Source organism: Corvus hawaiiensis, chromosome 28, assembly GCF_020740725.1.
Source record: "Corvus hawaiiensis isolate bCorHaw1 chromosome 28, bCorHaw1.pri.cur, whole genome shotgun sequence".
In the NCBI taxonomy this organism is placed as follows: domain Eukaryota; kingdom Metazoa; phylum Chordata; class Aves; order Passeriformes; family Corvidae; genus Corvus; species Corvus hawaiiensis.
In genome coordinates this window covers 6,371,967-6,395,507 of record NC_063240.1, presented here as the reverse complement: position 1 = coordinate 6,395,507, position 23,541 = coordinate 6,371,967, and the positions used below count along the sequence as shown (strand labels likewise).

The 23,541-nt window shown below is 45.3% G+C and overlaps 1 protein-coding gene across 1 annotated transcript in view; it reads right to left on the bottom strand.

Moving 5' to 3' along the window:
• Positions 1-23,541, bottom strand: part of ELL (elongation factor for RNA polymerase II) — a 53,631-nt gene that overhangs the window by 28,257 nt on the left and 1,833 nt on the right. Inside the window, exon 2 of the mRNA XM_048287793.1 lies at positions 507-554. Within this exon, the coding sequence (XP_048143750.1) occupies positions 507-554 (48 nt within the window). The remainder of the gene's footprint in view (positions 1-506; positions 555-23,541) is intronic.

Genomic DNA, 23,541 nt, shown 5'->3' with positions numbered 1-23,541 from the left:
TGGCATGACAGACTGGTTCAAGGGGCTAAAAATACCCTGGAGTTCTGTCATCGGAACAGAACTTGGGGAAGTAAAACTCCTAAATCTAAAATAACTTCTGGTACTCACAGAACTGCAGTTGTATTAAATAAACCTCCAGGACTCTCGGAGCAGCCTCCAAGCTCTGCTGCTGGAAGGAACTGGTACCCAAAAAGTCTTGGGCTCAGTTTAAGGCTTGGGATACAGGTGAGGTTTTCATGGATTTCTGCACCTTTTCCTTGTTCTACCCAACGGCACGGCCTTACAAATCTGAATTTCCCAAAGTTAGGAAATAAAGAGGAGGAAAAAAGGTTTGAGAGAGAGAGAATCCATGTGATCCATGGGCAAACACCTTCCTGGACCACACCTGAACCTCAATCCCTCACTTTCAGCAATCACAGCATCATTCCTTGAGCTGGAACAGCCCAAATTCCTCACTCCCATTAAATGTATAACCCAGGAAAGAACTTTTCCAGGGACAAACTTACCCCTTGGCTTCCTTGAAACTGGATGACTGGTTTTGACGTCACAGCATCCTACAAAAACAAGTGGAAAAACAAAAATTACCTCAGAGAAATTCAAAGCTCCAATGTTCACTGCCATACCATACTCAAGCTTAATTTTTCACCTGGATTTTTTTTACTTTCCTTAATTCTTTTTTAAAGGGAAAAGGCTCAGGGAAATGTAGATTTCAAATAAGAAAACAAAAAAAGTTCCTGAACCAGACATTTGTGTCCAGAAAAGGGATAAACTAAGGTCACCCTTAGTTCAGGAGAGGAGCAGCTCAGAGGTGACACGTGGTTCCTCCCGACCCCTCCACCACATTTTGGGCACAGAACAGCTCAGCTTTGGTGCTTATGTAAGTTTGGAGTTTAAAAATGGAGACTTGAAGGGAAAATTTATTCCAGTTCTCGTCCTGAGAGGACGCAAAGGGAATTTTTTCCAAGAGAAAGCTGGCAATCCTTTGGAAAAGCAAACTTTTTGCAGCTCTGTTGCAAAATCGTGTTGTTACGTTGCCTGTTTCAACAATCGGCCTCTTCCTCCAGGCTCAGTTGCTTCCATTTAAAAAATCATATTCCTGGGACTCCAAAACTGCTCCAAAGTGCTCAATTTCAGCCTTTCTGCCTCGCTGTGATTTTACAGGTCACAAAGACTTCCATTCCAAGTCTCACCTGAGGTTTTAACTCAAGAAAAAAATAACAGACCCAACCCAAGCCACGCTGAATTTGGATTTCTCCAATTCCAGCACAATTGGGGCTTTGGATGTTTTATTTCCTAAATCACACAAAGCATTCCATGATGGGACTTGAGCTCCATGGGGCTCGTGGGATCTCACTGTGAAGCTTTCCAAAGGGCCAGAAGAATTTATAAATAGGTTGAAAGTGTCATTTATAAGTGAAAATGTTGCCATATGTATGGGAGACACATTTCCATGGGAAAACCACCAGGAATTCAGGAGAGCAAGTAGAAAAGGGTGAGTTGTATTGTCCTGTTTGTGTCACCCAGTTTCCAATGGATTACAGAAACAGATATTTACATTTCAGCAGCAAGAGAGTTAAACAGCTTGAAATTCATGAAGTTTATCATCTCTCCTAAAACTTTTCCAGCCCAGGAGTGAAGAGACTTGGCCATGACATCAACAAAAAAATGGTTAAATTCACCAGCAAAATAAAAAATCCTTTTAGCCCAGATAAACCTAACAAAACTTGGCTGGATAGACCCAGCCCAAGACAGAGTCTGAGGCTTTGCAGAGCCCACCCAACAGAAAGTCACAGATCTGCATCACACCCAAGATCATTATGGGACATTTATGATGCTAAGGAAAGCAGGAACACGCTCAGAGCTGACAGCACTCCCTGAGCACTGGATAAGGAATTTTATAGACCCAGAACAACTTTTAGAAAGCACCAATAAACAACATCTTGCTCTTGGTACAGAGATCACTGAATTCCTCGAGTGCCACGACACTGCATTCCACAGGACACTGTTCATGGACAGCCTGGCCAGCTTTTTGTTCCCCGTGTCCAGAAATTCATAGGAACATACTTGAGCAAACAAGCATTTGAAACATGAAAAAAATCTGGATTTAAGAAAAAAAAAAAAAAAACAACAAAACCCGAAAAAAGCCAACCCATGTGGTTCTTGTACAGCAAATTACAGATTTGGGAAGTTCCGCTCTTCGGTCTGGAAAGTTGTTTAAGGGGAATAAAAAGGGGGTAAGAAGGATGGAATAAGGAGGCAGGAACAGAAGTCCTGATGCACAAATCAGACACAGTTTAATTACAGAACTTATAAATCCCACAGTCTACAAATAAACTGGTTTGAAGTTAAGTGGGTAATATCAGCTTTATGCAAGCTAAATGGCAAAGCTGAGATTTATCTCCCAAAATTCAGCGTTTCTGTCTGTGCCTGTTTGTGATCCCCTCCAGAGGAACATTGGAGCTCCCTGCCACACTCCACAGGAGGGATCACAGGGAAGAGACGGGTATGGGATGGACACTGCACCATCCCAGATCCCTTTTTAGGCAGGGAAGGGGAAGGCTTTTGGCATCTCAGCAGCACCATCCCTCCACAGGCATCACTTCCCCAATGTCCAAATCCGTGGCAACAGGTCGTTCAGAACGTTCATGGAACAGGAGAACACACTGCACACCCTAAACTAATTAAGGATGTGACTCTAAGAACCTTTATTAGATGAAATTAAATGCCTGCATGGACACCTCCATTCAGAATAAAAGAGAACAGATGAATGACGTGAAACCAAATTAAACCCACGTTTCCATTTATATCTTCATTTGGATGAACTTCCTTGGATGTTCTCAGATGGACAACCCCAATTTTAAGGAGTTCTTGCTGCCCTTTCCAAAACCCCTCTGTCACTTTCTGAACAGTCACCTCAGAGTCACTTAATTCCTGTTCCTTAGTGATGCCATCACTGAACTTCCTGCGTTGCAGTTCCTACAAGTGCCATTCCATCCCTTTTTAGTTGGAACAAGGTCTTTCCCTCTGTCTTTCCAATTAAACCAAGTCATCTCCTCAGCCCTGGGTGCAGTAAATCCTTGGCAAATCAAGGATGCTGATGAAACCTCATCTTTGTGTTCAGACAAGAAGAAAAACAAGATAGGTTTGTCCAAGCAAAGGGGCACAACCTCACCCAGTGAATTCCAGCTTTAGCCCTCCAGGAGACTCTCTGTGTTTAGAAACAGCTCCTGGAAGCTGATTAAAGATAAAAAACTAAGGAAGAGAAGCACAGTTCAGGTACTTTGCAGCAGCCACCTGTCAGGTGAGCAGGTTTTATGCTGCTGCCAGGTAGCAGATGTTCATCCCTGCAGCTCATCCATGAGGGTGACAGCGCTGGAGAGGTCCAGAGGGAAGGAGCACAATTCCTGGGATCTGTGGGGAACACCACATGAGAACCACCCGTTTCCAGAGGCAGCAAAGCCCCTTTAAACGCACCTCAGACGCAGGACTTCCACTCCTGCCTGTGCTATTGTTCCAGCTGAAGGCTTCCTGACGCAGCTGGAAGGTTGGCAAAGCGTTCCTGCAGCTCCAGGGGCTGCCAGGTCCCACAAGGAGCTGCGTCAAACCTCCCTTGGAACGGCAGAGGAGCTGCTGGACCAGAGCTGGGCCCATCCTGCAGTCCCAAAGCTCTGCAGGAGTAACTCCCAAAGGAGCATCCAAACCACAGCTGTGCCTCTGAGATCTACCCAAACTGGAATTACCAGCTTCACCCTCTCCACCTGACTGGAAAACAGACCCTCAGAAAGGGCCTGGATACACCTCGGTATTTATTCCATAAAATTTCATTTATTTGCCATCTGGAAAGAGAACTTCCACACTTCCATGCCCCCCCGTTCCCTGCTTTCCACAGCTCCTGCTGTATTCCCGGGGAATGGTGGAGAAATAAAACCCTTTAAAGCTCTGCTCTGGGATGCCAACATGAATAAAACCCCACAGACCCAAGTGCTTTTTGTCAGTCCTCCACATACCATAAGATTATTTCAGAAGTCATGAGATTAAACCAGAAAAACCCCAACACTCATCCCCAAAGCTCCCACAGGATATTTAGCTTTTATTATCAGAGAATTGTGCTCATCCTTTAGTTTCCCCAGGCTAGAGGAGTGCACAAAACCCTAAAGAGAGACTCTGAAAGCTCACAGAGGTGGTGGCAACACACAAACAGCTCCTCACACTTAAATATTCCAGCTCTGGCACACGGAAGCTGAGTAAAGAGTAAGAAGGAAGAACAAGAAAGTGTCAATAGAACACAGCAGAACTGAATGTAAAACTAATGAAGTGTTTTATCAGGGATGATTGAAGCTGGCAGAAGGTTTTTAACACCTTTAGCAGAAAAGCTGGATAGGATGTTCCTACCCAGGATCAGAAAGGACACTGGAAATCCTCAGGTCAAGTACCCAGCTGAAAGCCTCCCTGTTTCTTCAGGGAAATACAGATAATTAAAGAATACGTCGTTTTGGGAAGTTCTGTCGTGTATTTACTGGAATTTATACTGCAGCCTGGGTTCTGTGGAAAATATTTGCCTGAACTTAGTATTGATGTGTTTGTCTGCTTTGTTCAATGTTCAGAGTCACCAATGCCCGGAGTGCAACTGAAAATTTACCCTTATTTGTGTTGGAACAAGGGGATTATTTTCAGAATTTAAAGCTTCTTACAAACAGTTAAAATTAGTAGCAAGAATTCCAATAAATATACAGAGAAACCATAAAATCCTGCTAACCAAAGCTGGCATTAATGGGATGTTTTCAACCATCACACACAATTCCAGGTAAAACCAGTGCCCAGGTAAAGCTGCTGCACCTCAGGAACCAGTTACAAAAATGGGAACAACCAGAAATCGCTTAAAAAGCACAAATTTCAGACTCTGTCATGCCCCAAACTCCAAGTTCCTCTTTAATTCTTTAGTTATGACTGGTTTATGTTTCTTTAGCCCACACAGAGAGGTCCAAATATAGGCAAGGCTCCCTCCCCTACTTCCTCTGGCTTCCCAGCATAACTGGGCAAAGGGTGGGATAAAAAGAGTCTGATCCCAATCCAGGAGGCTCCTCAGTTTAAGCACACCTGGATACGTGGGAAAAGCTCCTGCAGAGCTACACAGATTTCACTTTCCGTTGATATTTTTGTTTTCAACCCCTCCCGGACCTTGCAAAGCAAACCAGAGTCCAAAAGCAAAGCAGATCCACCCCGTGCCTGGCTGTGACAGACTCCCAGGAGACAGCTCCGAGTCCCTGAGTTCATTAGCAGCAAGAAATACAAATCCCAAGGGACAGGAATACCCTGGAATAACCCACAACTTCAAGTGGGTCTGTGTGAAGTTCGCTGGCGGTCAATTAGCCCAAGCTGGCCCAGGAGAGAGCTGCTGCATATTAGGGAGAGACAAAAGGCTGCTCCCAGGACATTCCACTATTCCAAGGCTTGTATTTACCTCCTCCCTGAAACACAGCAGCCAAAAAAGCCTCCTGAATATTCCCTTTTTATGTCCCATCCATTACTTGTGGAATTAAAACACCATCTCCCTGCAACACAATTTCCATCTGCAATTTGGGGCCTCCCAAGGATCCCGTTTGAAGTTGAGAACAGATGGGATGGAGTCTACTGTGACACGAAAATTACAGTTTTGCTATTCAAATCCAACATTCTCATGGAAAGAGCCTTGGAAATTCCACGTAAATCCACCACTACTGAGGCTTTCTACTCCAGAGAGGTGCCAGCTGCCCAGGTGAGCCACAGGGATGCTGCTGGAGGATTTAGGATTCACTCACATCCTTCCAGGGACGCAGATGGGATCTGCAAACCTCAGGGAGCAGGAGCAGAGTGGGGTGTGACAGGAGTTCCTTGGGCAGCAACCCCCAAATTATCCCATGGACACCTCTGCTCACTCCTCCAAGCTAATCCCATTTATCACCTTGATAAAACAAGTGTTGTCACAGACCCCCCATTTTCCCCTCCCCAACATTTAAAAGAATTTTCTTTGGGCAGAAGCAAACACTCGAGCTTTTAACACAAATAATTTTTTAAAAGGTGCTTCTGATGAAGGTTTAAGAGCTGGACTCTCACCAATTACTCTGAACTGTAGTTTGTATTTATTATCATTTATCATTTGCCTAATAGGCACTAATGGCCACATTATCACCATAATATTAAAGCACCTACAAATCCTGCCCAGAAGTACAAGCAACAATAAAATGCTCAAAAGCTTTTATGTCAGCCAAAATGCTAAGCTGTACATTTGAAAGTTTTTAATTGCTAAACTGCTAAAGACACACTGGCTTCTTTAGTTATAATTGCATCATTTAAAGTGGGCTGTTGCAGCACAAATGTTGCTTCCTCAGTGGTTTAATTTTCCAGGGTTAAAAATCGAGAGTGTTTCTATAAGATAAAAAATAAAGGAGTTTAAAGAGTCAGCTCAAAAAAACCCCCTCAACTTGATTTGCTGAAACCTATGGTTATGTTAAAGAATTTTACCATTCCCAGCTCCTTAAAGTCACAGAATTTCATTCACCATTCCCAGCTCCAAAGTTACAGAATTTCACAATTCCCAGCTCCAAAGTTACAGAATTTCACCATTCCCAGTCCCTCAGAGTTACAGAATTTCACCACTCTAGTAAAATTACCAATTTTACCAGGAAGCATCATGAGCAGCCTTTGACATCACTACACATCTGAGCATCTCAGATATCATCCCACTTGAAATGCAGAAAAACTCGATTTTTGTGTAAAGTTTAGAGAGTAAGACACATGATTAAGTTAAAAACCAAACTGTAGCCTAATGGAAATGCTTTGTCCTGCCCTGTACAGCAGAAAGCCAGGCCCCAAATGGACAATAGCCTGTATCAGCAAAGCAGAGAGCAATTAAACTCCACTGTCATCAAGATGTCACCCCACAGGCACGAGAGCTGAGCCAGCCATGCAGCCGGTTCTCTCTCGCATGCCTGGAGCTTCTGATCTCAGCTAATCCAGGTTAAAAAGCTCCTCCTGAATAAAATGCAGTGTGTTTGTTGGGTCTCTGCTGCAGAATTTAGCTGGGGACTCAAACGGAACCAACCGAGCTGTGCACGGGCGAGGCAACCCCATCCCTGCAGCTCCCTGCTCCAGCAGTGCCAGAGCTTCCTCCAGTCAGGAATTAAGGGAAGGAGATGGAGTGGGAGATAGGATACATGAACCCCATGGCTCCCCAAACACTCATCCTAAAAACTCAGGACAAGGGATGGAGGTGGAGGCTTGCCAGCCTCAGTGATGGGCTGTGGCACATGGTGATTTGTGCCAGATTCCCACTGGTTTTTTCATGGAATAATGGAATGGTTTGGGTGGGAAGGGATCTTAAACCCCATCCAGTTCCACCCCCAGCCATGGTCAGGGACACTTGCCACTATCCCAAGATTGCTCAAGCCCAGCAAAATCTTTTTGTTTCAATTTGTTAACTCCAATTAAAACTTTCCAGTGCTTCAAAGCAATCTTTGCTTCCCAGCACAGCATTAAGTGATGATTTTTTCTGTATTTGCAAAAATAAAGCTTTGAACACCCAAAAGAACAGATGGCTCTGACACATTCTGCTACTCTGGTCATCCCCAGCACCAGAGCACAAACTTTGGGAAAGGTGGGTTTGGGAAAGGAGCTCCAGCTCCCTGCACACCCCGAAAAACCCGAGGATGAACCACTCTGCTCCCGACCAAGCCAAGACGTTTGGACAGCACAATGTACAGTAGTTTTCCACTAGGAAGGAAAGCTGGGCACAGAGGCAATTTAGGCAATGCCTTTCAGGAAGAAAATTAAAAGGAGGCTCGACTCCTTGGAGAAATAATTAAAGTATTGTGAATTGGTATCGCGTTTACTCAGCCCACTGTGGAGCAGGAGACTTTGTTTGGCTGGAGCAGAGCCTGGCTCTGGCAAACAGAGCAGCCCATCCACTGGGCTGAGCCCTTCCCAAGAGCAGGAACCACCAAATGACTTCCTGCAGTCCCTGCTCCTACATTTCTATGGCAGTGCAGATACAAGAAGTGAGTAACCCTTTCATGAGCACGGACACGGATTTGCTCTGCAATAAATACGAACACACGCAGGGGCTGCCATGGCTGCAAGGAGGAAATGGTCTGTCTCCAAAGAAAATTCCAGCTTTGTTTATGCACAGCTGGCACTTCCAGAGGACACTGAAGAGTTAAATCCACCTGTCTGCAGGGAAAGGCTCCCCTGCCAGGGGATGGGGAGAGACACTGCAAGAGGACAAGAACATACAGGGTCATTTTAAGAGCTACAACATTTTTATTCCAAACATCAGCTCCCTTTGGAATGGCCAGTCAATCACTGGATTCATTGCTGCTTTCCTGAACACCCAACTTCACTGCTGGATGGGATCTGGGGGCTCTGCCTGGCTGAAGATGGAAAGCAGAGGAAATCCACCCCAAAACCAGAGGGGACTCCAAATCCAGCCCCAAAAACAAGAGGGCTCCAAACCCACCCCAAAACCCGAGTGGTCCAAGGTCAGGGGGGAACGTGGATGGCAAGAAACAGGAAAAGATCAAAGTGGGTTTGTGGCACCATGGGCTCCCAATTAACTCAGCCACAGCTCCAGATCTCAGGAGCAGAGGCAGGAGTCAGCCTCCTCTGGGAATCCAAGTTTGGAGACTCCGGGCACGTTTCCCAACGGGACAGTGCTCCTTTTTTTAACTTAATGTTTTCTCTCTTCGCTTTTCTGGGGAGTTAAGAGAGACCTGCTCATTAAGGCGAGCAATAATCATAAAGTCTCATCACCGGGCTGCCATGAGGGCTGTAATGATGATTATCTGCAGTTTAATCATGACAAACTCCCACCAATTCCACTGTTAACAAGATGGGGCTGCTCAGGCAGGCTTTGTCAGAGGACCAGGAGCCAACTCCTACGACTTCCAAAGGCTTAGGGAGGAAAGGCTTTTGGAAGGAAAAAAGCTCCTTTGCATCCCTGTGCAGCTTCCAGTGTTTAGAACTGATCAAAGCAGTCACAATCAATTAAAAATGTCTATAATGGAAGAATTACTAAGTCACAGAACACAGTGCCCATTTTATAGTGTAATAACCCAGGAGTTTCCTTCCTCCAAGTAAAAAAAAAAAAAAAACCACCCAGTTTTGATACAATTACTGCATCTCCCTGAAAAGGAAGTTTCATTTTGTTTGAGTGGATTTTCTGCATCCGTTACTCACTCCAAAAGGGTGTTCCAGACCCTCCCTGACACCAAGAACCAGCAGCCCTCAGAGCTATTTTAATTTTATTAGTCAGTGCTGCATTCTTGAATCCAAACTGTCCATTCAAACACCTGTACCTTTATTTCAGTCTTGTCCTGTTCTCCCCGAGGCAGAGGTTCAAGGATTCCTCTCCCTTTTCCACAAGCACACCAGAAATCAGCAAAATTCTGCACTAACTCTTCTTTTTATCACCCTTTGTCCCGAAGGGATTTTTCTCCTCTAACTCCAACTAAAAGCAATAAAAGGTAAAAGTGGGAAAACATAAAACAAGTTGCAACAACATTTCCCAAAGCTCTCCTACAAAGATAATGCTGTGCTGGCAAATTCATTGCAAAAAAAATTTAAAAAATCAAGCACAAACCTAGAAATAAGTCCTATTGTTTTATGACTTGCAACTAATTTGGGGAAGAGCTAAATGAACAAATCCCAATGCTCACCCCCTTATTAAAAGTAGCAAATCTAGAATGGGTTGCTTATACAGGAGGAAAATAGTGGTTTAAATAAAATTAATTTTGAATTTAAGTCTGCTGCTATGGCCTGAGTCTGTTCCTCTCTTGCAGAGCAGCACTGCCTGGCTTTGAGCAGTTACAGTAAATTAAAGACAGGGCAGAAAAAAGGAAGGTAAATATTGGTATTTCTAAAGTGCAGGCAAAGGAAAGCAAACCCTTAGATGTGTTTTGCAAACACGTGGATTTGCTTTGAAGCACAGTTTTCAACAAAAAAACACTACCGCAGAATGAAGTTTCCTGTTCTGCCTCCCTATATTTGAAATACTATTAAATATAATATTAAATATTCCTCTAAGAGAAGTTCAGCAGTATCTGCAGCATCTGCACACATTTGCAACGCAAGACGATTCGGAGAGACCTGAATCCCATTAAGACATCCATGCCCAAAATTCCCTGGGTAATCATCTCTTGCATGCAACACTGCTTGTTTTTGCAGCAGCATTTTATCAGAGTTATCAGATGAGCCTGTTAAATTGGGAAAGGACTGAGGGGAAAAAAAAAAAAAAACACCACAACAACAAAACTGGCACAAGGAAATTGAATCATCCAAAATTCCCAACTCTGCTAAAGGTGACCAGCAGTGCTGGTTTTCCCTGAGGGATTCTCTCATTATGGGCCAAGAATTCAGGGGAGTTAGATGCTCTCAGATTAATATTTTAAGAGTCATTCCTGTCGAACAAGACACTTTGAACGAAGCCTTCTGTGCTTCCTCTGGCACAAGAGGGAAGTTTGCTCATGTCGAGGTGCTGGAGATGTGGCCACCTCCGCAACAACCCCAAAACCTTGTGGAAATGACAAGGAAAACAAATTTCCATCGTGGAAATTGCTTGGCTCGCTGTTGTCCCTCTAGGAGAAGGCACTTTTCCCTGATTTTAGCCTTTCTGAAGCAATGCAGCAATACAGCTTTGGGGTTGTTTTGACAAGGAAATCAGCTCTGGGGAATGTGAGGATGGGAGGCATTTGGGGTCTGGTTGCCCAAAAAGAACCACAGCAGCTGCCCAGGGTTTCTATTCCTGACCATATCCCCCCTCAACAGGCTCAGATTTGATATGTGGATGCAACTGAAAAATCATTATTTTTATAAATTTCACTGAAAAGACTGAGAATGCGTTATTAAATCTCAGGAAGACCCAAGATTTCCTTTCCCTGGGGAATGGGAAGCAGAAATTGGCTGATGTGCACTGGCCTGGCCCAGATGCATCCAGACCCCCACAGAGAGGGGATCCAGCCCTGCAGGATGCAACCTCCCTGTTTCTGCTGCTCACAGCACAACATCCACCATGAGCACTCACCTGCTCTTCTGGCCAGTTATATTCTCTCTAAATCTCCTCTTGTTTCAAACTTCACACATTTCTCTGCTCTCCTGAACTGCTCTGTGGGTCAGAATTCAGGGAGATCTTGTACCACTGCACAAAACCACCTCCAGTTCTCATCTCGCCACAAAAACATAACACAAAGGTTTCCCAGCCAAGCATCTTTCAAGAAACAGTGTCATCAAATCATAATTCTTTAGCCCAAGACAAGAGTTAATGTTTTTTTCTGAACTGCTACCTTACAAAAGCTGCTTATGGACAATTCTTTCATGATTGTAAAGCACAAAAATTCTCACAGCGTTGGTCAGACCTAAGATGTGGCTGAAAAACTCACCCTCAGAGGGTAAAACAATTAAAAGCTTTTCCAGGACCAGCTGTATCAAGTGTATCTACTACAAGTATTTTGCTTTTTGCACTGTACAAAACCCCCAACTGCCAGAAGAAAACGTTTCCCAAATTAATACAGAAAAGAGTGTCACGATAGCACATCTTAACTCCCCCTCATCCCCATCTTGTATAAATAAAGCTTCCAGAACTGATTAAGACATCCAAGCTCCTCCATCTGAGGCTGATGGCCACAAAAGTGATGGGAAGTGACAACAGAACCACATCTAGGGCTGAGATTTGTTCCACTGGCCCCTCCAGAAGTTTTCCTTAAATAAAGCATTTCACCTCTGGTTCCAACTCCTCCACCTGTCAAACACAGCTCATGTTTCCCAGATGGAAAGCAAGAGCTGGATCACACTGGTACCTGCAAACCAGGGATCCTTAAATCCTAGAAAAGTCACAGAATCACTGAACATCCTGAGTTGGAAGGGATTCCTCACAAGGAACATCAAAGTCCAACTCCTGGCCCTGCACAGACACCCCAACAATCCCACCCTGTGCCTTGACTGAGATCCTTGGAAACAACCACAGAGCAGCAGGAGACACATGAAAGAAGAAAATTAAAGTGTATTAAGAATAGCTTACTAAACAACTTGGAAAACTTTTCAGAGACAACAGCTCAGGCAGAATTTTAAAACCACAACCTTTAAGTTAGACTGAAAAGTAAGGATTCATTTAAATCCCATTTATGCTGGAATGCCCAAGTATTCCAACACTGGCTGGCTCCAAGTCTGCCTAAGAGAAAAGAAGAAGGATACTCCTGAATTACACCAGGTGGATTTCACTGACCACTGAGGCACCTCAGCTCAGACTTCAAGCACCATTCCAAGAATAGTTTTATAAAAACGCTGAATGGGTCCAGTCAGCTACAACTCAGTTAAAAATCAATCTCTTAAATGCCTTCCAATATACCTGCATTGCTGTGTTCCTCACCAATCTGCAGGTTTCCAATTATTATTATTGTTTTTAAGCTATTTTTCTTTCACCCATCAGGTTAAAAAGCCACACAGGCACCAAGAGAAGCTGGCTAATTACAGCTCCAAAACTGCCAGCAAACGTATAGTTAAGAGAGAGCTGGTGGAAAAATCTGTCAGTTTGGCATCTCCAGCATTATATGTAACAAAAAAGATAATTCACCTTTTCAGCCCCAATCAAGGTAACACGGCTTTTACAGCCAAGATGTTATTTGGAGCAGTTTTACTGTGTCAGGCTGCTCCCGCAGAGCGAGCTGAGACATTTAATACGTGAAAATTAAAGCAAGCGATTAAACACAGCAACACTGGGTTACAACTTATAAAACAGGAATAGTGAAATATCAGAAGCTGACAGTTGTTTCTGACCTAGTTTTCACTGGGGAACAGTCAAAGAGCCGAAGAGACTGAGGCGAGGCTGAAGGTGCTGAAATTCCAGTAGTGCTGGGGAGCAGGATTAGAGGAAAAGCCTTCAGACATTCAAAGGACTGAGGGAGCGTCACCAAGAACAGGGAGGTTCAAGAGCTTGGGTTCAATGGCAAGTGACATCCTGGGGAGGAGGAGGGACAGGAGGGTTTTAGCCAGGTGGGGATGAAGTCAGAGGTGTTGCAGGACCTCCTCAATGGGGCAGCAGGAAGCCAAGGTGAGGAGGAGAGAAAGCCTCAAGCACAGGAAGGAATCATTTTAAAGCCATCCTGCCTGGATTTCAGGAGGTATTTTCGTTGCTTTTCTTCTGAGAACACAAATGTGCTGTCAAACACCTGTGCTCATTTGAATAACAAGAGGAAAAATTAAACCCCTTTATGCAAGAGAACTGCAAGTACCCAGGGCTTCTGAGAGAAGCGGGGAGGGGGGGGCTGGTGCAAGGACAGCCAGGTGATCCCATCCCAGTAAGCTGTTCACATGTCTCCCTCTATTCTGCAGCTCCAAATTTATTTCCACCAGGCAGCCCCACGCTGGTTTTAAGCCTCATTAAGAAGCAGTATGTTGCTGGGCTGACATGTCAGATTTTTAAATGACCTTTGTACCGACAACAGCGTTACCAAGCTGCTAAGAACATGGGGGGGGAAAAAAGAACCAAACAAGTGGCTTTCCATGATTAGGAGAGGTACATCGTGGCTGTCTGCATTTATTTGAGCTCCAAAAAAGCCCCCACCTGTCAGTAAAGCAAGCCATAAAAAAAAAAAAAAAGGCAATTCTCTCTGAAGGGCAGCTGTGACGGCATCAGCACTGTTGGCCATTCTTAACGTGGGACTTATCACACAAGGTAAACAGGAGTGACTATCAGTTAATGAACAACACAACCCCGAGGCTGAATTTTAAAGAGCGTTTTCTCCACTGCAATCTTTTAATGAAAATACAGCAGTTCAAACCCACCAAATTTGCTTACGAAAGTCTAATTTATTTTAGGATGTATTAAGACACCAGGGCTGATTCACTTGCCTATGTGCTCATAAGGTGGCTTAAATGAGCTGCTGAAACATCAGAACGATCCTTATCTTCCACAGGGCTTTACTCCTTTTCTTGCAAGGGAAAAATATAGAAAGACAATTGAGAGATCAGATTGACAAACTCGTTCAACCATCCCGGAGCAAATCTCACCTCACAGACACACTGCTGAGCCCAGGAAAACAAGCCTGGACCAGTTCTTTTTCCCTTGTGCCCAGCTATATCCTATTGACACTTGAAGGGAAAAGTAATTACTAGCCTGAGAAAGTTCTGCTGAAGATGATCTTCAGATGTTCCTGACGGAGTCACAGACAGCGCTGCTGGAAGAGGCTGTGATAAACCAAAATCAGAGCCTGGATCCTGAAGGAATCCCAGAGAAATCCGACCAGCAACACCTCACGAGCCAGACCAACCCCAAAAGCTAAAGCAAGATGCTCAGACAGATTCTTTTGGCCTCCAGGCAAGCAGAGGCTCTCCAGTGCCAACCAGGACAGTGGGAACACAACCTGACAGACACTCAGAATTCAGCAGGGATGTCACCTAAATTTCCTACCATCTTCACAGGGGAGAAAGCAATAAAGTAGACAAATACTCCATGTTTTTTTCTATCACTGAGGGAAGCTGCCTACGAAAAACCCACCTGAAAACACTGAGCAAGAGAACCTCTCTAATTTCCTACCATGATAGAACCTTGTGTTACATACCCTCTGCTAACAGCCTCCTCCAGCTTCCAGGGATGTATTCTCCAGGAGAAAAGTGAAGGCACTTGCCCAAAGAAGTTAAATTAGGTGCTGCCTTTACTTCAGCAAGAAGCACAGAACCTGCACTGTTTCAGCTACTTCTCTATTTGCACTGCCAGGCTGGTTGGTAACAAACCTGCTCCAAAAATAAAGCGACAAACAGTAAAAGAAAGAACACACTCTTCTCAACTGGCAAAAATCTACCTAAAAAATAAGTCAGATGTTTCTTTGCTCTCCACAAGGACACCTGAGAAAGTTCAGGTTACAACAAATTCCAAAAATAAACATGAAAAATTTTCAGATAAGAAGAGGAAAAACATACCAGGGCTGCTGACTAAACAGAGAGCGACCACAGTGCTGCGAAGACTCCCCGGGTCTGAGCCCAAAAACCCCCAGAGAATTCAGACATTCAGACAGAGAATCTCTCTTGCCTGACAGAGGCAGCTCAGCCAATTCACACATGCAAAAGAAGTGGTGTGGCCACTGAGCCGGCACTTAATTGTCTGACCAGAATTTTTGGTCTAAATTTAACAATCAAGGCAAGTTGTAGTTAGCTGGAACGTTTTGCTCTCTTAGCCCATCTGAGTTAGGATAAATGTGCTTCTTCCTGCTGCACACGTCAGTAAATTTAGGCTTAATGACAAGTAAAAGGTCTTTAGATGGAGTTAAATGGCTTTAATTGTATGAGAGAGCTCAAACTTGTAGCCCAATGCAGGCAGCACCCACATTAGGTACAGCTCCAAGTGGTTGCAGGAAGGTTGTGGAAACATGCCTGGAACTATAACATCAAACCTTCCAGGTAGTAAATCTATTTCTTCTCCCCCTTCACGTTAAGAAACGCCAAAGTGTTCTGGATTTTAACGCATTAAGAACAAAGTCCGTAATTCATGATCAGAAAAATGTTTGCTGTTGGTTTTAATCACCACCACGATCCGCGTCAACCCGAGCGCCTGTTCCAAACAGATCCAAGATATCCCATTTATGTCCACAAAGGTTAAATATGTTTTACTTTATCCATTACTACCTCCCTCTTCCCATTTCCACATTTGCAAAGATTAAACACGAAGCCGCTTCCTTAGCGGAGCTGCGTGTTTTGGGACTCTCCACCAGCTCCAAGACTCCAGGCTGGAAGAACTGGTTTGTGACAATGCACTCACTTGGCTGCATCGTTCTCCTCTGGAAAACCACACTTTATTTCTGGAATAAAAACAAGGATGGGGAGCTGTGACATGTGTCAGGAACACAGAAGCTTTCAGACGCTGTCCCTTAGCTGCCTCAATGGTGTTAGGGAATGGGGACCTCAACGAGGCAGGAAGCATTTGGGATTTGCAGCAGGAAAAGCACCAGCAGCTTCCCACGGAACACACAGATAACCAAAGGTTCTCTTTAGTGCTGATTAAATGGGAAAGAAGGAAGCAGAGCTTGTGGCCAGGACCACCAGGCTCCCATCAAAACACAGCTGCCCTGCAAGGACAGAGTGGGAACACGAGCAAGGTCACAGCCACAGGTGTCACTGAGAGCACTTTTCAAAAGAAATTGGTCACAGAGCTCCTACGCACTTCTTAAGGGTCTATTTATGGGAGCAGAAGTTGTTCTTAATTCTGCGAGAAGCAAAAGCAGAGGTCACGATTGGGGCTCTGGCAGCTCTGAGGGCTGAACATCCCTGGATGTGGGAACAGGTGCCGCCAGGCTTTTTAAAAATCTATTTTAATGCCACAGGAACTCTCGTTTCAGAGCAAAGTCCTGCTCAGCACTGCCTGCAGTCAGCAGGATCTGCCTCAGACACTGCTGAAGGAAATGAAGACACCCTGTGACAGAGGCTCCGACCTTCCCAGCTCCGTCATTTTACAGCAGTTTCACTCTGAATCACGAATTTCCGCCTCCGTTTGGGGCTGGGTGCTGGAGCCCCACAAGTCAGGGAGTTAATGAGCTGCTGCCACCTAATCAGGGCGGCCACACCGTCCCTCTGGCAAGTGTCAGACACACAGGGAACACTTCAAAGGCCCTGAAACTCTCCCTGGGAGCAAGGGCTGCTCCCTTCCCCAGCATCCTGGTGGAAAGGTGAGCCCAGCCAGAGCCGGCACGCTGGCCTTATATGGCTTCCAAGGCACAATTTCCACTTGCCCAAGCTCAGGCAGGGTGGAAAAATTTGCTTCCTTGCTACTCCGCCCATGCTGGGCTCCGAAAAGCATCCACTGAATCCTGGATCAGAAAGGAACGGAAGAATTTACACTGCTCAGCTCCTTGGAAGAGGTGAAGCCACGGCTTTGGCAGCACCCTGGGTCACCTCAAACACCGGGGGAGCAGAGGGAGCCGACACGCAGGCAGGGCTGCAGAGAGAAGCTGGAACCACAGCTTTTATTCTTTCCATTCCCTATGAAAATTTCAGATTTCTCTTGCTATTCAGCTGCACTTAAGCCTTTCACATTCGATGGCAGCAAGCTTTACAGGTTAACAACGAGTTGGGAACATTATTTCCTTTCACTGATTTAGCCATAATACACGTTATTATATACCAGGAGCAGAGAAAACAGCCTTGGCTCAGGTTTCCACACTGTTTTCTGCACCAGGCAGTATTACTGTGAACAATTCTGAAGGCAGTTCTACCTCCGGGTCACAGCGAGGTCCATGTTATCCAGGTTTTGTGTCATTCTCAACTTCTCTGAGCATCACAAACAGACCAGCCCTCCTATTCACTGAACTAACACAGCCACATCCATCATCCTCAATAGCCACAAGTGCTGGCGAAAAATGAAGCCCAGTGCATGCAGGCAATTAAAAAGCTGCTTCACTTTCAATGAATGCTCTCCTTCTGTGGATTATAAAGTTGTTTCTTTAATAAAAATGTGTGCATAGTCACTTTTTTCCAGCCTTGCTGGCCTGTATCGAGATCATCCCTTTTTTCACAGCAGAGTTCTCTCAGTGCAAGAAGCAGGCAGAGATTTATCTCCAGCCATCAGTGGTTTCTCCTCGCTCTCACCTGCTGGTCACCAAATGGCAGAACTCGGCTCATCCACACACAGATTCCCTCAAAAGAGAGAAAAATGGTGGCAAAGGAGCTTATAAAACTAAGTTCTGCCCATTCCCTTGTTCCCTTCTTTTTTGGGGACTGGGAAAGGCAGAAACACAGCTCGTTTGATTTTCTCATAGAAACCAGGAGCCAAAACCAACTGAAATCAGCGCCGGAGCTGGAAAGGTACAACAAAACTCACACAAACATAAAGTCTAGACACTGAAATGTGGAAATATGATTCAAATAACCACAACTGGCACATAACGCACTGATTGCAGCCCATCGCAGAATGGGCCTCAGTGGGGAGGAATATAGAAGAAAGATTAAATTAGTTCTTCCACCTCAGTTGTAGAAAATATGGATCCTGTGGGCACAGTGATATGGATTGAGCCGGAGTTTCTTCCGTCCTGCTGGGATTTTTGTTAGGATTTTAAGTAACACACATCTGCTCTTGCTAAATAACAACAATCAGCTTAAAGTGTCATAAAATCACAAAATGGTTTGGGTTGGAAGGACCACAAAACTCAATTTATTCCACGCCATGCCATGGGCAGGGATACCTTCCACCATCCTGGGTTGTGCCAACCTGGCCTTGGACACTTCCAGGGCTGGGGCAGCCCCAATTCCTCCAGGAAACCTGTTCCTGTCCTCTCATCACTGATCCCATATGAACCTGCCCTGGGTGTCACGTGGCTGCTCTTATCAAAGCATGGCTGAACTCATATATACTCAAAATACAGCACCAAGTAGCCAAGAGGATGTTTGTGCTGATGAAATCTAAATACTACAAAGATTTAGGCAACTGGTTGTTCTCAGGAAGTTTTGTGGTACCTGCTGAACTGCATCACGTGTGGACACGAAGCTGAAGGACAAAGTCTGCGTCTACCATTAAACCCAACGGCACAGAATGGAGCCCAAATGGAAAAATATCTCAGTTTTCCACAAAAATTTGGGCTGAAGCACTCTCTCCTGCATAAAAGCCTGCACAGAGGGAGAGCAGAGGGTTAACCACGATCAGGCAGGACCAGACCAGGGAAGACTCCAGGTGGGTGGAGGTGGGCAGCTCAGTCAAGCCCTGCTCACCAGCAATGACCTCTTTTTGAGTTAAACAAATGCTGGTTTCTTTAAATTAGAAAAAGGCACTAGTCCAATGTAAAGAAAGGAGAAACCAAGTGCACAGAGCAGTGTTTTTTCTAGACTGTAATGCAAAAAGGATTGGATTTTGGGAAGTCTGCTCTCCCAGTGCAGCAGGGATACACACACCACTCAGCAAACCAACTGCAACTCTCTTTAGTATATAAATGCTTGGAAAAAAACCCCAAACCCACCAAAATCCCCAGTCAGAAAGCAGTACCGGGTTACCAGGGTGTGCAAAAAGTTGCCTTATGTACATGGGATGTTTCTAAGCAACCCACGAGCTACTGTAGGAAACTCTTATCAGCAAATCCAAGCTCCTTTCCTGGATAATTCATCTAGGTCAAGCTAAGGCACGTTGAACGCCAAAGCCCAGTTTTGGTGATGCCTCCTCTGTATCCACCCCGGATGAAATGTTAGCACAGTTCAGGTTATTAGGCTGTGTTTTCACGGGCATTAAGTTCACTGCAGATAATGGTTCCTCCAGAAACAGCATTAACCTTCATTATTCAGAGGTAACTCGATCCCAACCTTCCTCATGTTATGACGCTAAGTGACGACCACTTTTCCTCCCCCCCTCACTTCTCCTTCCCCAAAATCCAAACAAATCCAGGATATTACACGACTGTGATCCCAAATGAGGGTATCCAGCACAGGATCCCAGACATGGGGTATCCCTTCAAAGTCTACCTAAACCCGTGCAGTCACTCCATCCATTCAAACGCATTCTCTTGTGCATTAGCAGCAAAACCACTAAGTCAGCCAAAATGTATTCTTCTCCCATGGATTAGCTGGCACAAATTAGTACGGGAGTGACGCATGCAGTCTGTCCCTTCCCATTTTTCAACATGCACAAACACCAGGGATTTGGAGACGCTTCACAAGTTTCTGCTTACAAGTTACAGGCAGAGTTTAAATGTCTGAAATGTGCAAACTGTTTGGGAGATAACACGTCCATTTACCAACGAGACCTCAAATGCTCCCTCCAACAAAATCTCCCCGTCCTCGGCAGCAATAAAGGCGCTGCTGCTGTCCCAACAGAGCCGGCACGACGCAAGGGAACTGTTTCAACAGCCACCAGCCCTCTGCCAAGCTGCACCGTGACAAAAACCAACTGAACAGGACAGAGCACTTCAGACAGGTTCAGAAAAGCCCTGATGTTGGAGGATCACTCTGAGCTGACCAGCAGGAGCCACTCGAGGCAGGACATGGGTCCTTGGAAAGATGCATTGCTCTGAAGAGACTCTTCAGATCAGATATGCTTCAGACAGAAGTTAAAAAGATATTATAATAGCTTTCCCTTCTGCTGTTTAAGTGGGATAAGAAATCAGAATATACTGAAAAAGAGCACGGGTTTCATCTTGCTGGGTAATGAACACAACTGCCACATCCAGCTGCCATTGATGCAACTGATGAAATATCCCACTTAAATTAAAAAAAGAAGAACCTAGCCCCATATAAATAACATAAAGGGTTAATCTCCTAGCTTGCTTCCCCCAGTACTGTCAGAGAGCAAAAATTATTAATTCAAATTCAACCTCTCCAATTAATGCTGGGGTATGTTTTGCTGATAGAAAGCAGATCACGTTTGATCAAAAAAAAAAAGTAAAAAGCACCCTCAGTCACAAGGATTCTGTCACAAACTTTCTATTTTCCCTTGGCACATCACCAATTAGACCTAGTTCTTTAGTCTGCTACCACCAGTATAAAAAAAAAGCATAATGGGTTTATAATTTGCCACCGAATCCCATAGCAACTGTACGTCACTTTAGATGTAAATTACAGACAATTCCTTCCAATGCCGTTTGAAAACTATAGAGATGAATCTATAATTTGAGCAGATCCAAATGGTATATGGTCGAGAGAAAAAGCTTCCCTAAATAATTGAAAAGAAACTGCCACGGGCCAAAACATTCCCTGTGCACAATGTTCAGGGTCTCTTTGTCCCCTTCCTTCCAATGGGAGGTGCCACATTCAGGTCAACGTGAAGAACATTGAGCAGGAGTTGAGCAGTTCAGGGTGTTCTGCAGATCCTGTCCCATTTTTGCTGATGAGCCGTACGTGTGCAATGAGCTTCCTCTCCAGCCTCCTCTGATTCATTCAGTCATGTCACCGACTCATGTTCCCAATGTCGTAAGAGCCTCAATTTTGACGGACTACAGCATCAGTGAATTAATAGGACAGGAAAAAACAGGTTACAGGGAAGGAGGAATGATGCAAAAAGCTTTGAGATAATTCAATGAATTTTGATTCGAAAGCCGGATTGTTCTTCTCCTCCTGACACCTGCAAGCAGCTTTCAATTCTCAAGTCAGCATGAATACGCATTACCCTAAAGACCCTGTAATGACAGCACAGCCTTCATTTTGTGTTTCGTGCTTTGAACACAGCAAGATGAAGGAATCTCCACAACCTGCTCCAAAAACCAGGGCTGGAAAGTTATTTCAATAAACAGCAAATCCAAGGGTTCGGGTTAACCCTCATTTTCAAGGGATTGTTTCTCTCACGGTTTTAGAGCAGCATGGGGAAGATGATTTGGGAAGCCACATCTATCAGAGCACAGTTCCAAAATTCACAGGGACAACGTGCTTTGGTTATCTCAGCTCAGTCCCCAATAAATATTTGTGCATCTGCCAAAGTTCACCAGTGAATCAACCGGTGGCTTCAGTTCAAAACACTCAGGGGTAGCAGGGGCAGAGAGGGACAACGGGAGCAGGAGATGCTGCTCAGCTGCATCGCCAAGGGATGCTACAACCTTCTTTATATCCTTCTAAAACCACCAGGCAAGGCAGAACCGGGCTGGGAGCAGAGTTGAGCCTGGCCTCCATCATTAGGTCAACACATAAGGTGACAGGTGATAGGGAAAGGTGTGCAAGTGCATCATGTTGCTCATTCTCAAACAACCACCCCTTAACCACCCCAGCCACAGAGAGGTTTTAAAGAAATACGTGGAAGTTGGGAAATTCCCAGGTAAGGGTTCCAGGAACAGCCCTAACACTGTTTATGTGTCGTCAGCACCTTCACCGCAAGGGAGACAGAGCGACTGCCAAGGGACACTCGGGTCTGCCGTGTGGCATTCGAATTGTGCAGGAGGATGGCGGCTTACCCAGGATGCTGCTAAAAAAACAGGTGTGAAAAATAAAGGATGAGTAATTAGGGGATTAGGTGAGGATGGATAGAATATCTCCTCACCAAGGACAGGAATGAAAGAGCAAGGCACGGGTGTGAGGAGTTCCCTTGTACCTTGACAAGAAAGTTGGAGGCAGACAAGAAGTAACAGGGAAAAGTCATAGAATCATCTAATCCTAGAATGGTTTGGGTTGGAGAGACCTTGAAGACCATCCAGTTCCACCCTCTTGCCATGGGCAGGAGCACCTTCTACCAGATCAGGTTGCTCCAAGCCCCATCCAACCTGGCTTTGGCCATGCCCCACTTTTATTTTGGGGGGAGTGGGAATGCCTAACCATGTGCACACCCCCAAAAGGAAGGCAGCAAACTGCAGGCTGCTCTAGAATTACACTCCCTGAAGAACCCAGAGTTGTTTTAGGTGAACACACCAGACTGGCTCCATTTCATCAGTGGACAAACCAACTTGGGACACACTTCCCACCGCTCAGCCCTCAGTAGCTAGAGCTCTCGGTTTCACAACTGTGGGGAAACAGTTTCAGGGGCAGCAAGTTTCACAAGGAGCAGCTGGGTGACATCTCACAGCGTCCCCTGTGAAGCCAGTACTAATTCTCTTTTTAAGCCTCCTATTTCTTTCAGGTGAGCTACTGAAGAAACAGTTCCCAGGATCAGGAGGAGCCTGTGAGCTGGAGCTCCTCAGCAGCAGCTCCACGTCCTCTGTACATGATATAGGAACAGCTTGCTGGAACACAAGAGTTGGGGATCAACACAGAATCACAGAATGGTTTGGGCTGAGAGAGACCTTAAAGCTCAACCTGTTTCAAATCCCTTTCATGAGCAGGGACACCTTCCACTAAACCACATTGCTCCAAACCCCATCCAGAATGCGGATCTGTGACCATTTTGTTCCTCGGGATGTAGGCAATTCAGCAGAAAACCAAGAGCACAGCTCAGCAGAGATCCAAGAAGACAAATCTCTGTTTCTCCACAGCCCTGCTGCCTGATCCACACATGGTGCAGCTCCACACCAAGCCTGCAACTGCTCTGGCACCAGGGACACTCCAAACAAATGGCAGCTCGCCCGGCTGGGTGATCATTTTTGGATTATGTAATCCCAATACATTATTATTAGACCAAGAACAAACTCAAGCAAGGAACTGAAGACATTTCCCTGCCCGTTCTGGCAGAGGGACAGAGCCTTGTCGCAGGAATCGCACGGACGTGCTACCCCGGTGCCTGAAACAGGTCAGACTGCACATGTTGGACGCCAGGTAACACAAACAGCAGGATTGGATTCCAGGCCATTATCCATATTACACAACGCTGCCGTCAGTTCCACCACATTTCAAACCAAACCGAACAGAAGGAGCCTGAGCAAATTTTTTCCATTTAACTGCTGCAGCCCAAAATTAAAGCGGAGCTGGACTGGACAAACACACACTGCAAAGGTGTGTTGGAGGCGGCTCCTGGCAGGGCCGGGGCCGAGCGCTTCCGAGGAAGCCGAGACGTTCAACGAGCAGGGGAAACTGTTTATAGAACCGATGCAGAATGAGCATATGTGTTTAATAGCCCACTAATTGTTGCGTTATTCACTACACAAACAAGCAGCTCTTCTGCCCTTATCCCTTCCTGCCCAGTTAATCACCAGG